At 47.6% G+C, this 14,634-nt stretch overlaps 1 protein-coding gene across 3 annotated transcripts; it reads right to left on the bottom strand.

Moving 5' to 3' along the window:
- Positions 1–760: 760 nt before the first annotated feature.
- Positions 761–14,491, bottom strand: LOC135258971 (bromodomain-containing protein 1-like). 3 transcript variants are annotated; one of them, XM_064342728.1, is made up of 13 exons: positions 13,722–14,486; positions 10,678–12,059; positions 9,536–9,692; positions 9,003–9,134; positions 8,232–8,360; positions 7,748–8,060; positions 6,866–7,123; positions 6,053–6,550; positions 5,505–5,631; positions 4,783–4,910; positions 4,134–4,243; positions 2,607–2,761; positions 761–2,219 (listed from the first exon to the last, which is right to left on the bottom strand). In XM_064342728.1, the coding sequence occupies exons 2-13, from the start codon at positions 12,039–12,041 to the stop codon at positions 2,036–2,038; spliced, it is 3,555 nt and encodes a 1,184-aa protein (XP_064198798.1). In that variant the 5' UTR covers positions 12,042–12,059; positions 13,722–14,486; the 3' UTR covers positions 761–2,035. The 3 variants fall into 3 exon arrangements, with proteins under 3 accessions (XP_064198798.1, XP_064198797.1, XP_064198799.1); XM_064342727.1 differs by having other exon boundaries at positions 4,783–4,913; XM_064342729.1 differs by lacking the exon at positions 4,134–4,243 and having other exon boundaries at positions 2,068–2,219; positions 4,783–4,913; positions 13,722–14,491.
- Between the last annotated feature and the right edge of the window lie 143 nt (positions 14,492–14,634).

Raw genomic sequence — 14,634 nt, forward strand, 5'->3', positions numbered from 1 at the left:
AACCATAGTAAATGAGTGGAGAAACAAAACAAATGCAGATACTTCCATGCAGGTGTATTGCATGATACAATTCTGCCATTAACATACTGTCATGCTCTGTGGTATGAATAAAAATGCAGAGCAGGCCCAGTTGACCTTGAATTTGGATTAAGATGGCAAGAGGAAAAGATCTAAGTGACTTTGAAAGAGGCTTCATTGTTGGGGCAGGGATGGCAGGACCTTCAGTCACAGACTGCTCAACTGGCTAGTGTTTCAATTGGAACAGTGTCTAAAGTGACATGTGCATTTAGATCTATGGGAAGGACATCAGTAAATATGGTCAGAAATTGTGGTAGAAAGCGTACATCCAATGACCGTGATGCTTCTGCATTAGTGCGATATGTGAGGAAAAACAGAAGCACAACTCTTCCGGAGGAGACTGAGAATGTCAACGCAGGACATAATCAGACTGTCAGCAAGACAACAGCCTATCGACAACAACACATAGAGAGGGGTACTATAGTAGGGTTGCAGTGCATGAACCTCTCATTACAAAGATGAATGCAAGTTCAGTGGTGCAAAAAGCATAGGCACTGGTCTACAGAGGAAAAATGGTATGTATATATAGCATGTATATGTGTGTGTATATATAGACTTCTTTTAACTTTTAGTAGAGGACTGAAGTCATTACCTCATTAAGATAAACTCATTATCAATAACACGCATGCATGCACATGCAGCTAGGGTGTCTAGGATTTATGATTATCCAAAATACTACTCCTTTTCTGTATTTTCAGTGTATTTATTAAAAAATAAAATAAAAACAAAAATAAAAACCCTATTGGGGTGATCCCAGTAACCACCTAACAATGGTCTATGTACAGAACATACCATACAAAAATGTTTTCAAAACCTATCTATTGCTACCCAGGATCCTACTAAAATAACAATCACAAATTCTATTGATCAACCATCAAAATTACACGAAAAACAGTCATATTTTGCAAAACAAAAATAGGTCCACAATAACCTGCCATCACTTAATCCTTTACATTTCTCTGTATATAAAGTAATGCAAATATTTTTTTCTTTACAATAAATAAAAACAGACTCACCCTCCTACAGTTATAATAAAGGTCCCTGTAACATAATAATGAAATTAAAACCACTGATTAAAAATGTTTTTTTTTTTTTTAAGTCTGACTAATACCATTCACACCAGACAAAGTAAAAATAAAAAGTAGGAAAAATCTGGGCAGCTTGTATTTTTGGTTTCGTGAGAATGATGCACTTTCGGTTTCCCATAGCTACTAAAGATTTCCCCGTGTAAGCATCTGAAGTATACAGATATATAGATTTATATAAATATGTACAAACAAAACATACTAAAATTCTTGAAAATATTCTTGTACAAAAATAAAGATGCAGAGTGAGGAAGTTTAAGCAAATAAACTTCAATAACTTAAGAAAAGCAGAAACAAATGAAAAGGAGTTGCTGAAATACTTTCGAAACAGTTTGTTTAAGCCCTACACGGGTCTTGTTTATAACCAGGACTTCCTAGTGTCCGTAGCACCAGCAAAGACCGCATGATAGTGCTAACATGAACCACTTTTAAGTATAAATACCAAGCAATATACAGTACCAATTCTTTAAAAAAAAAAAAAAAAAAAAAAATCTACACAATAAGTTAGTGTCGGGAAATGTACAGGTATTTACACAGTTCATTAAATACACAGGTATTATAAGTGGCGGGAAATGGAGTGAACGTGGGGCGAAATGTTGTACGGAGTGCAGAGGTCTGTGTGCAGTCCAGTGGTGCTGTGGTAGCAGTCACGGAGAAACACATTCATCAAGTAGCAGCCATCAGGCCAGCAAGGCTGAGAGGGTGGGGGAGTGGCGGGTGGGGGGGTGGTTAGGGGGGTGTTGCTGGGCAATACAGATTGAGGCGTCTGGTGAATTGGAAGGCGAGTAGGGGGGCCCTGCCCCCACCCCGCCGCACCCCGCCCCGCCCTCCCCACCCCCGGAGGTTGGGCGAGGCTGGCACGGGCCCGAGGCTCAGTCCACGTCGCTCAGGTCGCTGGCGGGCTGGTCCTGGACGCGGCTGAGGTGGTTCATGGCTCGGTTGAAGGCCGTCTGCACGGCCTTCCGGATGCTGGAGGTGCGGCCCTCCATCATCTTGATCTTGTCGATGGTCTTGTCGATCCCCAGCGGGACCATTTTGGATTTAGGAAGCCACTGCCTGCGTACACGAAAAAAAGGGTGTGGAAGTTTAAGAACCGCTCCAAACGCCTACTGAAGCGGTCTGGAAAGGATATTTCCTTAAACGGTCATTATGGTTAAAAACCCAGACGCACATCATCACGGACACTAGGCCATAAACACTAATGTCGGGTAATCGACAGACACTAAACGCCTCGTATACTTTCTCACTTAATTATACGCTGTTTCCCAGGGGACTCACGGTGCAAACACGCTAGATATACCTACTCCCGATATACCTCCTCAAGTCAGGAGTATTTACGAGAAATAAAACATTAGCGCTACCGCAGTGACTCAGAAAAGATGGGGTACCCAAACGGGCGCAGTGCACTTAACTACGTATAAGCAAAAACTGAACGTTTCTCACCAACTGCGTTTGTTGTCGAAGAAGAGGACGAGGAAGAGTTTCTCTCCGGACTTGTACTGCATCTGCTCTCCGATCCTGAGCACGTCCAGCGGGGGCATCGGGATCGAGACGCCGTTGTGCTGACAGCCCACCCGGGGCATCTTGGGGTCTATTATCTGCCCCCGGGGAGAGAAACGCGTAGGTATGGGTTCTGATGCTCCCGTTAACAACCCCATCCAAGGACATGCAAGCTCGATGACATGCAAGCGCACGTACACACGCTCCCTCAAGCATGCGCGCGCACACACACACACACACACACACACACACACACACACACGCTCCCGGGTGGGAACAGACGGGCCTGCTGATGCAGTGTTGCAGTACAGTTATCTGTACAGAGTATCACAAAGCGAGCTCACATGAATACTGGTTACCAGCTCCAAACACAAGCATGCAGAAGCTTCCACAACGACCTCTCAAGCATAGGAAAAGTTGGCAACCATGTGATAATTTATGAACGAATGCTGCCATCTAGAGGAGGAAATGTGATGTTTACTATTAAGTATTCAAATTTGAAATTGAATACTGAATAGTGTTTTCATGCACAAACCTGAAAGGGAACATGTAATAGTGCTTCATGCACAGATTCACAGTATCCAAAGGTGACGTCAGTGGAACTCTTTGTGAACATCCCAAAAAGGGGGAGGATGCAGTGAAAATGCATTGACTGGATGCACCGTCCATAAGTCTCAAAACACCTAAAGATCCTGAAAAGACCTGGATAATGAATACTTGTGTTGTTCTGTTATCACCGCAAAACAATCTTAAACAGAGCTCGCTGAATACAGTGTGTGCTCTACTGGGGTGTATACCATAAATTTAAAAAAATTAAAAAATAAATAACATAAAGCAATGGCCCATGGGTAAATATTAATGGGGCCAGACTAGAAAGTCTCATGGACAGGTCTGAAATGGTAATTCCAAGAACAGACTGACGGTATGATGCAAAATTTTAAAAGCTTGTGAAATGGTTTAAAATAAACTACAAAGGCCACTCAACAAACAACAGCATCACATGACTGTTAGGGACTTAAACTGGGACTGAATAGAAGTCCTTTCTCCCTCTTCTCTCATACTGCTATTCTCAAGTATCCACACAATATTACTTGCATTGCACTAGAGAAACCGGGTTAGGTCCACTTACTTCGAAAAGAGAATTTGACTGATTTGCTCTGCAACAGGAGTTTGTGCATCTCAGCAAACACATTACCGAAGACACACTTCCCAGACTGGCAGGAGTATTAAACCCATGTTGTGTATTTTCGTGAACACAGCGATGTGTGTATGGAAGCGAGCGTGTATGCGCGTCCATTTGCGCCCGCCTGCGTACGTGTGGTTTTTTTTTGCGCATGTGCAGGCGCAGGGGCAGGGGCATGCACGAGCATGTGGCGTGTGAAGGGCGGGGCGCGGGGGGCAGGCGAAGGGCATGAGAAGGAGGGGGAGAGACGGTCAGTCGCTCGCGTGCGTACACACACTCACACTCACCAAGGCAGGGTAGGAGGGGTATCCGCTACATTTTGCCCAAACTAGTTTTAGAGGTTCCAGAACAACAGTCGCAGCACTAGCAGGCATCCATATATTGCTGTTGCCAACTTCTATGGAAGCGGGAATAACGACAATCAAGTTATGAGGGGTTCACTGCAAATACAGAGCAAAATACCTCCAAAAGCCATGCTTATAGTGACAGAGCAACATTACCACACATCAGGTTCGTCAGCCTAATCGATGAACAATGAATATACACTGACACATGAATTAGACAGATCAAAACAAGCAGAGAATAAGGGCCATCTAATCAGTAAATAATAACAATGGGAGGTAAACACAGAAGCTAAATGACGTAATTAAAAATAAATGAGTAAAAGAAATTCTGATTGTGTGTATTGATCTTCAAGCTCTCTGAGCGAAAGCCACTATCACTGCACAATGTCTGAAGACTACAGACTGTGGGGAAGATATTATGCAGCCGATGTTCCTACAACTGCACAAAGTGTCATACTTCAGCTTGCCGTACCTTTCATTAGGTATTCAAACAGGCACACTGCTAAAGACGAACACGTGGCATGCATGCAGTCGCGCCTCCTGAACATACGCGGTGCTGTGCGTGTAGGGGGAGGGAAATCGGCCCACGTACCAGCTGCGATCCTGGCTGCTTTGGCGAAGTTTCCGTTTTCGATGCAGGCGATCAGCTGGGTCTTGTCGTCCACCGTGTTTCTCCTCACCAGCGCGGGCTTCCCCTTCCCGCACTTTGGAAGACTGAAACTGCTAGCGGAGACCAGAGCACAATGAGTCCTGAATCCGCCCATGGATGTGACCCCCATTACTGAGCACACAGCTCCTCCCCTCACTGGAAAACACGCCGCAACAAAAGGGCCTGGAGTCTGTGACGGTGAGCGGTGCTAATATTAGTGGGTGCTGTGAGACTTGAGCAAGACGGTAATATGCAATATGCAAGACCGTGTGTGAACGCGTGGGACGATGTGTGAGAGTGTAGGCATGGTGCAAGCCTGCGAAACAGCACGTGATTGAGTAGGAGTGCGTACATGTATAAAACAGTCAACCAGTAATAACATAATGGACAATATATCTGCTCAAACAGAGGACAACTGGGGAAATCAGAACAGCGTGCGAAATCAGAAGGACAGTGTGAAATCAGAGGACAGCATGTGAAATCGGAGGACAGTGTGTGAAATCAGAGGACAGCATATGAAATCGGAGGACAGCATATGAAATCAGAGGACAACATGTGAAATTGGAGGACAGTGTGAAATCAGAGGACAGTCTGAAATCAGAGGACGTGTGAAATCGGAGGACAGTGTGTGAAATCAGAGGACAGCCTGCCAGAGCAGCTCGTACCTGGTGCTACACAGCAGGCTGCCGCTGGAGGAGATGCTGGACTCCGAGGCGCACCTCCGGCGAGGCTCCAGCTGCCTGCTGGGACTGAGCTCTTTCTCCTGCTCGACGACAAAGCCGTTAGACAGTCCTGGAGACGCGAGAGAACAGCGTCAGGAGAAAGTAAGATCACACATTATACACACGGCAAGTGCACATACAAGGGCAAAAACACAAACTAAATTACAACAGGCATAAACGGTAATGACATAAAAATGCACTATATGTTCTCCTCTATTTAAATTAGACCAGAATTTGTAAACCAGTGATTATTTTTACAACAATGGAAAAAAACCCAGTGAAACTGTGGCAAGACAATGCAACAAACAATATACAGGTGAGCAACAAAAAAATTAACTAACAACCAGGGGCAGATAAAGTAACATAAAAGTTGGAGTACCTCACTTAATAGATAATATTGAGATACGGTGCTCTATTAATTTAGTATTGTTTAGCTACTACGACGGACGCCGCGGAGGAAGAGCGTAGTGGCGAAGCCGCGCGAGGGCTACCTGCATCGAAGCGCTTGCTGGGGGACGACTCGTCCCCCTCGCTGTCCCCGCTGGCGCTCCGGGACCGCTTCCTGGGCTGCAGGAGCGTCTCCAGCCGCGGGATCACCACGGACAGGAAGGTTTTGGTGCCCAGCTGGGGGCAGGGGGCCTGGGGGTCGGGCTCCCTGCTGGGCTTCTGGGGGCTGGCGCTCTTGGACTTGCGGAAGAGCACCGACGTGCGCCGGTTGACGGGCCCGGACGGCTCGGACAGCGTCGACGTGGCGACCACGCTGACGTCGCCGTCGGGCAGCGGCGGGCACTCGGAGGCGTGTCCGTTCAGCGTCTCCTTGGATCCCGGCGCCCCGCGTTTCCCGCCGTCGAACTTGACGCGCTTGTGGCACTTGCTGTCGGGGCTGGGGTGGATGGGTTTGAGTGTAGGCGGTTCTGAGTGGCTGTCTGCGTTCATCGGAGGAGGCAATGAGTCAGAAGGCTCCAGCTTCGGTGGCAGAGACTTATCTCCTGTAACACAGTGAGGAAAACATTCTAGGAAATGCAGGTTACAAAAAAAAAAAAGAAATACCAAGTGTGAAACTGGTATACCGAACAAGGCTGGGTCCAGTTCTATAGCAGTAAAGGGGTATAATGAACCAGCTTAGCCCAAGCTCTACAATGGGAATCTGGTACAATGAACAAGGCTGATTCCAGTTATACAAATGAAAAGGGATATAATGAGCTGGACTGGTACTACCTCTACAGAGGAAAAGTGGTAGGGCCAACTAGGTGGTTATAACACCCTGGAGCTACCTGCCCCCTATAGAGTGTTTGCTTGCATACCATCATCCTCTGTGCCCGGTCCAGCGGGCTCCACCTCCTCCGGTCTGGACTCCCTCTCCTCCAGACGGGACCCCGGAACATTCCGCAGGCTCATCTCTGCTCGCACGCTGCTGATCTCCTTCTTCAGAAGCTTGAGGCGCTTGCTACGCGAAGGGCTGGTCTTCATGCTACACGTCTGGTCAAGCTTCTCCAGCAGCTCCCTCAGCTGCTCCTCAGGAGGCATGTGTGCCCGGTTGGCCGGGTTTAGTAAGTGATCCACTGTGGGAAAGAGCAGAACCTCTTATTCATTATTAAAAAATAAACATAAAATCCTTTTTGGAATAACCACTGGAGCCTCTAGCACTATTGCTGTTTGCAACTGGTAGACCTAGTTCATGTGAGTCATTGTGACAACCGAAAGTAGCCTTAACTTGAGGAACCCTGCAACTCTATACCCACAGATACAACTCGCCTAATCGCATTGGGTGTAGGGTGACTTAAACTCACCCTGCACCCGAAGGTATAAGACCAGCTGTGGCCCGCTGTTGTGAACTCCCCATCCCTTGCTGGCTAATGACATACACAAGGCTTCAACGTGCAACAGTAAGGCCTTCCACTGCCTCTGAGGAAAACTCATATTTCCTCTACACTAGCTTGGCCTCATTTTCTGCAGAACTCTAAATGGAGCATGTTTCTTAAAAAAGCAGTTCATTGAAAGAGGGGTCATATGAAGCTCTGTCACTGAATGGGATCTTGGTGACTAGGTGCTTCCTGTGGGTGGGAGTCACCGGCCCACTCTAACTGCGGTTTTAAAACTGCTTTACAGGGCTTTTTGAAACGCATTGCTTTTACGTGGCTTCATCGCAGTCAAGTTTAAGCCAATATCAGGCTGGTCTTGCTCACCATCCTCCCAGGAGAAGGCGGGCGGAGGCTCGAGCTTCGGGGGTTCGGGCAGGTGCATCCCGCTGTCGAAGTCGAACCCGGTGACCTCCGCGTGGCGGCGGGCCTTCCTGAGCAGGGCCCCGCCCTGGTCCCGCAGGCGCACGGCCGCGCGGTAGAAGATGGTGTCCTTGGCGTTGTACTTCATGCAGTTGGCCACTATGAGGTTGAAGTCAGCCTCAAATTCGTCCAGGTTCCTGTACCCGTGAGCCTCAACGCGCTTCCTCATGGTGGAAAAATCCATTGGCACCTTGATGTGGTCCAAGTAATCTGGAACCTTTAAGACAACAATATGCAAACGTACATGAACACAGGGCAAATTACAAAGGTATCATTGTGAAGATTGTGTCTAGTACCGTACAGCATAAATATACTATCGGTATCGGCTTCCGTTCTTTCCCATCTTCTCCACTGCAGGCTGGAACACTTTGGTATGGATGAGCCTCACCTCTTTGAGGCTAACGGGCTGGGAAAATATCTTGGACTGGTCCTTCTCCTGGAGCTGGTCCAAGACGGACTGGAGCAGAATGGTCAATGGGGTGAGCTGTACCTCCAGAACAGACTGCTGCAGCTTCATCTATACAAGACAAAGCACAGGTCAGGTTCACAGCTTGTGCACACAAACTTGCAGCAATGTCAGTTGTGGTTTCTCACAAGCCAATGAACTGAAACCACAGCGTGAAAGAAAACTATTGTGAAAACAGCCCATCTGTGTTGTTTGCGCTGGTGTGAACGTGGATGCAGCTCTCTGGTTTTCATATTCAGAGAACTGGGCGTGGCTGCGATTTGTGGCATGGCAGCCTCCTCTCGCTATTGTTTTCGTATTTGGTCAAATGATTATGATTTCGGAAGTGTGGCATTCTCCTTCCTCTCGTGTGAGCGCCCAAAGTGGAGCATGGCTACGCAGGGTACCCCCCAGGTATTAACAGCGGAGGTGCTGCACCTCTGCTGAATTCACAAGCACCTCCGCAAACATCAGAGAAGAATCAATAAAAGCTCACACTCAGATCTCCATGGAAGGGGAAAAAGGGCACGGTGGAGCCATTTAGCGAAACTGACACCTTGTCGTCATGCATTCACAGGTAGGGTGCAGGCTGTGTCTTGTGAATACCACAGCTCACCACTTCGCTCTACCGCTGCTTATCCTCCGAAGCTTTGCCTCCGCTAACCGCTTTCCTGTGGGGAAACCCTGCGTGTGACATCGAGGCCGTAGCAGTACCTCCTCCCTCTTGAGCTTCTCCCTCTTGCGGATCAGCTCCAGTAACAAACGGGCGCGCTCCAGGTCATGGCGCAGGCGGTGCCACTCCTTCAGCTGCTCCTTAAGCGCCCGCCTCTCCTCCTCATTCTCCTTCTAAGGAACGAAGCAGAAAGGAAACAGATTAAACGCATTTATTTCCACTGCTTCCAGGGGAAGAGGACAGTTTCCAATTCTCACTGCCCTCTGGTGTGCTAAGAGCCCTGTGTCCAAACCTTTGAGTAAACTCTTCAATTACCACTGCGCAGATCAGAATAATGAGTCTACATACCTGCTGAACTGCGGCCTGTTCGGACCAATGTTAAAGAATCCCCATTCACGCCAATACATTTTACACCATGATAAAACATTCGTAATCGCAAATACACTCAAATTAATAAGGCACAGTTTAGGAATGCATTATCATCCCGGTCAGTAACAGGTGACTATCATGAGAGCATTCGAGTTAAAGTGCACAGTAACCCTGGGAGACGTACAGACGCTGCGTTTGAACTGACCGGCTGCGTGGTTTTCTGGGACTGGAGGCTGGACTGCAGTCGTCGGATCAGCGGTACGCCGTTCCTCGACTGCCTTTTCAGCGACCAGTAGCTCAGGGCCCGCTCGATGAACACTTTCTTCTTCTGGACAGACACCTGACTGAGGATGGTGTTTAGCCTAAAGAAATGAACGTTGTTCGTTTGAGTTTTGCGGAGGCTTATGGTCCGTCATAAAAGCTGCAGCTAGCGTAACTGTGCCCGTGCGCCCAAACTCACCGCCTGACCCCAGACTCGAGGATTCCTCAAGTGATGCCATTTGCGTATCCTTCTGCTCATTCTACACTGAACACCCTTCAAAAACGTAAGCTTTTTTTAAAGCTTAAACATTGCTAAATCTGTGAATGTCACAATGATGGACTGAACTATGATGTTATGATCATGTTAATCTTAACGTTAATGCTCCGTCCAAGTAAATTTACCCCCTCCTTCAATCATAATAATTCAGCCGAAAAATCAGAACATAGCTCAGGTTATTTTGAACAGGTAAAAAATTTCTGCACTGCGAAACATCACATTTTTATTTCATTAGTTACACGGTGAGTTTGGGCACAGGAAATAGTCAGGCTGGGACCACCACAGGTTCAATATGCACACGGGACAGACAGTCTATCAATCAATTCAATAAAAAAATACATGCATCAAACTAGCATAAATATAATAATGAATGCCAGCAAGAGACTATACCAAATGGGAGACACAATGATTCTATCTAGGCCTTTGCTTTCTATAAAAATGTATTTTAAAAAGCACACTTACTGAAAAAGTGGCAAGAGTACACTACGCTAAATCCACAGAAATTCAAGTGTTACAGTTGCTCATTAGTGGACTGGTGTCTGGAAAAAATTGACCACACCCACCCCAGAAAAAACATATGACAGTTTCCCTGTTATAACTCCATCACAGTTTAAAATGATACATTCAGAGCAACTGTTGATAAAAAAAAACAACCTGTTACAAGGTTAAAAAAATTAATTAAAAAAAGGAATGGTTTTGTCAGGAGAACTGACATTTGCAGGCACATGGACAGTAAAGCCAAACAAAAGCAATAGGTTTGTGTTCTATAAATCTAACCTCGTCCCACTGGCCGACCTGGCAAAACGTACCTTTGGGGAGGTATATTCGGCATGGATACTGCTGGGACCACAGCCGGGGGCTCGGAGACGGCCTTCTTCTTACTCTTCTTCTTCTGTCTGCCTTTTAACCGGCTCCTGCCGCTGTTCCTGTCCCCGTTCTGGCAGAGTCTGTTGTTGGCTTTGGCTTCTTCGTAGATGGTGAGGGGCCTCCGGACGCAGCCGGCGGGGGTGTGCGCGCCGCAGTAGGCCGTCTTCTTCACCGAGAAGGTGGGCGTGCCGTCGTCCGTCACCTCCTTGACGGGCTCCATCTTCATGTAGAGCCCGGCCTTCTGGGCGCAGCTGACGTGGAAGGCGGTGTAGCAGTTGGCGCGGTGGCACTGGATGCAGGCGCCCACGCCCTTCTCCTTGCACAGGTAGCACGTTAGCTTCCAGCGCGCCGGCGGGATGTTCTGCATGCCGTCAATGGGCTCGATGAAGACCGTGTTGGAGAAGCCCACCTCGGGCACCCACAGGGCGCAGACCACGTGGCCCCAGCGGTCGTCGTCGGTCTTCTTGAGGGCCCCGCCCCGGTTGGGGCAGAGCACGCAGTCCACGGGCTGGGAGGGGGCCTGGAGGCAGTGCCTGCACAGCCACTGGCCCTCGGGGATGTAGGGCACGCCGTAGCACTCCTGGTGCACGGCCAGGTTGCACATGTCGCAGAAGAGGATGGCGTTGCTGTTGTGGCACTCGCCGTCCATGCAGATGCAGCAGACGGCGTCCTCGTCGATGAGCGACTGGGGGTCGGCCTGGCCCAGGCTCTCGAAGAAGGACTCCTTCTCGAAGCGGTCCATGAGGAACTCGAAGACGTTCTGGGAGACCTGGCTGAAGCCCTCGCTTCTCCGCTTCTCGTTGACCAGCTCCAGCCAGGCGTAGTCCTCCTCGTCCATGTCGTACTCTACCTCCTCGTCCAGCTCCTCGGGGGTCTTCTCCACGTAGGTGAAGTAGGCGGAGGGTCGCCGGGGCACTGCAGGCAGGTTGTACTCCACCGTGCGGAATTTGGGTTCAGGGAGCGTGTTGGTCGGCGCCTGGGCGCTCTGCGCGGTGGCGTTCAGCGCCGCGTTCTTCTTCTGCTGGCTGTTCTTCAGCCTGGTGGACCGGACCAGGACCTGCTGCGGCTTCTCGCTGTTCTCCTTATTGCTGTTGCACTCCATGATCTCCTGGGCCGTGGGGTCGTCATCTGAGATGACCTCCAGCTTGTCGAAGACGCTGATGCGGTGCACGCGCCCGTCGATCTCCAGCTCCACCATGCGCTGCGCCTGGGCGTACGTCAGCGTCTCCCGGTTGGGCGAGGGCCGGATGGGAGAGGACGGGCGCTGCGGCGTCGGCGCTCGATGGTTTCGCGTTTTTCTCTTCATCCTGAACGCCTCGAAAACCTGCAGCAGACACGGATGCCCCATCACAGCTTAGACCAAAGAACAGCATCCTGTCTTAGTTTCACTTTCCATTTCCTCACTTTCAAGCTAATCTTACAGTGTAAGGGGCTTGAGATTCATTCACTTGCAATCCATTTCAGTCAGGAAATCCAAGTGACGGTACATATTTCTTACAAGCCAACACAATAATCTAGTATGAGTTTAATCATAACAAAGCAATTCTAATTAAGCTTTTCTAACAATTACATTTCAGATTTTCTCTAAGAGGCCAGGAATAAAATAGAACATTTTCAAGCATACATATGCTTCAAATCACTCACTGCACAACAGGTCAGATGTCTTTGAGCCAATCAAAACTGCTGTATAGTGGATCTCGCCATCTGAATTACTCTAGAGCTCTATTTATTCTACCACAGGCAAAAAATGGTTGGATGCTGCGTTCATGTTTGTGAGTGGAATTATCACAAATGCCTCCTTCAAACATACATATAATGCATATATGCTTGTCTGAACTGACAAACCTATGTAAGTAAGCTTACATTTCCTTTCGGGACAATCAGTGAAGTTGTATTTTGGTAATCCACAGAGCAACGAAACAACAGGTGACAGGAATACAGACTGAAATAAGTTATGTTAAGTTATGAGCACATATAAATGAAACGCTCGGGTCAGCTCCCTTCTTCCTCCACCATGCACAACCCTGGATGCTGGCGAAGACAATGGGAAAATAACACCATGCCGGCACCAACTAAGGTGACAACAACCTTTACAACAAAAGTGGCCTCGGAAGGATCGATTCAAGAACAAAAATGAATGAATTACATTTCGTGCACGAAATGAGAGGAAGCACCAATATTACTGCAACCCAACACTGAAACTTGCACTAACTTTTAACACACTTATATCAATTTTACAATGCTAGACGTAGTTCAGGACACTGTTCGGTGGACTAAAACAAAATACTTCATTTTTGGTGTTTGCAGTTCGTAGACAGACTGGTAAATATACTATGCACCGAATGCAAAATTAACAATTTAATAACCAACTGTCATCCGCTGTAGTTGCGGCAGCAGCGTAGATATAAAGCACGCAATCTACCCAAGTGACAGTGAGACTGAGCTGCGCTCGCCTCTTTAAATTCCGGAGATAATCAAGCATTGCTTAGCTAGACCCTGGCTGCACGTTGAGACAATAATAACCCTTTGTTTGCAGCGAAATCCATGAACAACTACGAAAACTCAAACGTTGGTTTGTCAATGTTGCTGGGAAACTATAGTTGTTTGACGTCACTGCACCAAACGTTTTGCCGGGATAGTTTGAATCAATGGGATACAGTGACACAGCTACAGTTTAATATCAACAGTGTATTCCGCCGATGTCTCCATTGCAGCCATCTACATGCACACCGCGCAGTGCGTGCTGATCCGCCAGGCCACGATCAACGGGGAGACGAGCAACATCGCCAGCGGCCTGCGTTGCTGGGACGGTTCACAATAATAAAGCTAGGAAAGACAAATATGGCGTCCAACAAAACAAGAACCCGAGTCGATTTTTAAAAAATCGCATTTTTTCACCCAGATTGTCAAATTAATTCGATACTAAGCATCGATATATGAATGATCAGCACATATATACGTATAGATCACAACAACTAGCCCATACCTTGCAGTTCCAAAGCTTTTGCTGAAGACAGCAGCAGCGCTGGTGAAAGCAATGGCGATGTGGCCTGCGGAGCGGCAGTGATTCCGCACAATCTTCTCATCCAACGGGCGCCGTTCAAGCTTTCAGCTGGAATTCTTAAGGATATGTAGATGTATCCACCACGGCCGTCTGGATTCCGACTTCGGTTCTATCATCGGTATGTAAATACAAGTAAAAATAACCATTCGTAAATTGCACAGTTTGCTTCCTAATGACGACCAGCAGCTACCCAAGGCTTCCCTCTCCCAACAACAATGCGGTTGCACTGGAGGCCCCACCCGCACGCACAACGTAATTACGTAAGACTAAGAGGGGCGGTCAGGAAGCTGCCTTTAAATCCAACCTTACTGCTTTGGTCAACTTTAGCTCATAGCTGGGAGACGAGGTTTATACAAGCTATAGTTTTTTGATAGCCGGTTAAAATAGTATTCTTCCATTATATTTTCACGTCAACAATTTACGAATGTCGTACTGATTATGTATGAAAATAAAAGTTCAATATCACGAATACTAAGGTGGAACCTTTAATATAGTAGTCTACCCCAGTTATCTTGCTAATACTGTATGTAAACATAGGGTACTAGCAATCGTTAGGTTTTTAGCTTTTGTTTAGTATAAAATAACAGGACTGAGGGGCGAGACAAATGTAGAGAGAAGGTGCAAAGCTGACAACATCGTCGCAGCTATCCAATGTTATTTTCTTCAATTCATCATTATACAGGCACAGTCTGGTCAGTACGCGAAGATAAGTGCCACACACAGTTCCACCCTCGTCTATCCAGAACAACTATAAAGGTTCCTGGTTTTGCCCCACCCATTGTTGAGTTTTATTGCCCCTGAGTGAGACCTTCCAGGTCAAGAAACCCCGTGCAAT

Source organism: Anguilla rostrata, chromosome 7 (genome assembly GCF_018555375.3).
Source record: "Anguilla rostrata isolate EN2019 chromosome 7, ASM1855537v3, whole genome shotgun sequence".
In the NCBI taxonomy this organism is placed as follows: Eukaryota; Metazoa; Chordata; class Actinopteri; order Anguilliformes; family Anguillidae; genus Anguilla; species Anguilla rostrata.

Bases quoted from the DNA above. Each gene is read 5' to 3' on its own strand.
- LOC135258971 (XM_064342727.1), bottom strand. From the start codon at position 12,041: ATGAAGAGAAAAACGCGAAACCATCGAGCGCCGACGCCGCAGCGCCCG. The intron at 9,693-10,677 runs GTACGTTTTGCC...TCATTTCTTTAG, and splicing joins CCGAATATACCTCCCCAAAG to GCTAAACACCATCCTCAGTC. The intron at 6,551-6,865 runs GTATGCAAGCAA...ACTGTGTTACAG, and splicing joins ACCGGGCACAGAGGATGATG to GAGATAAGTCTCTGCCACCG.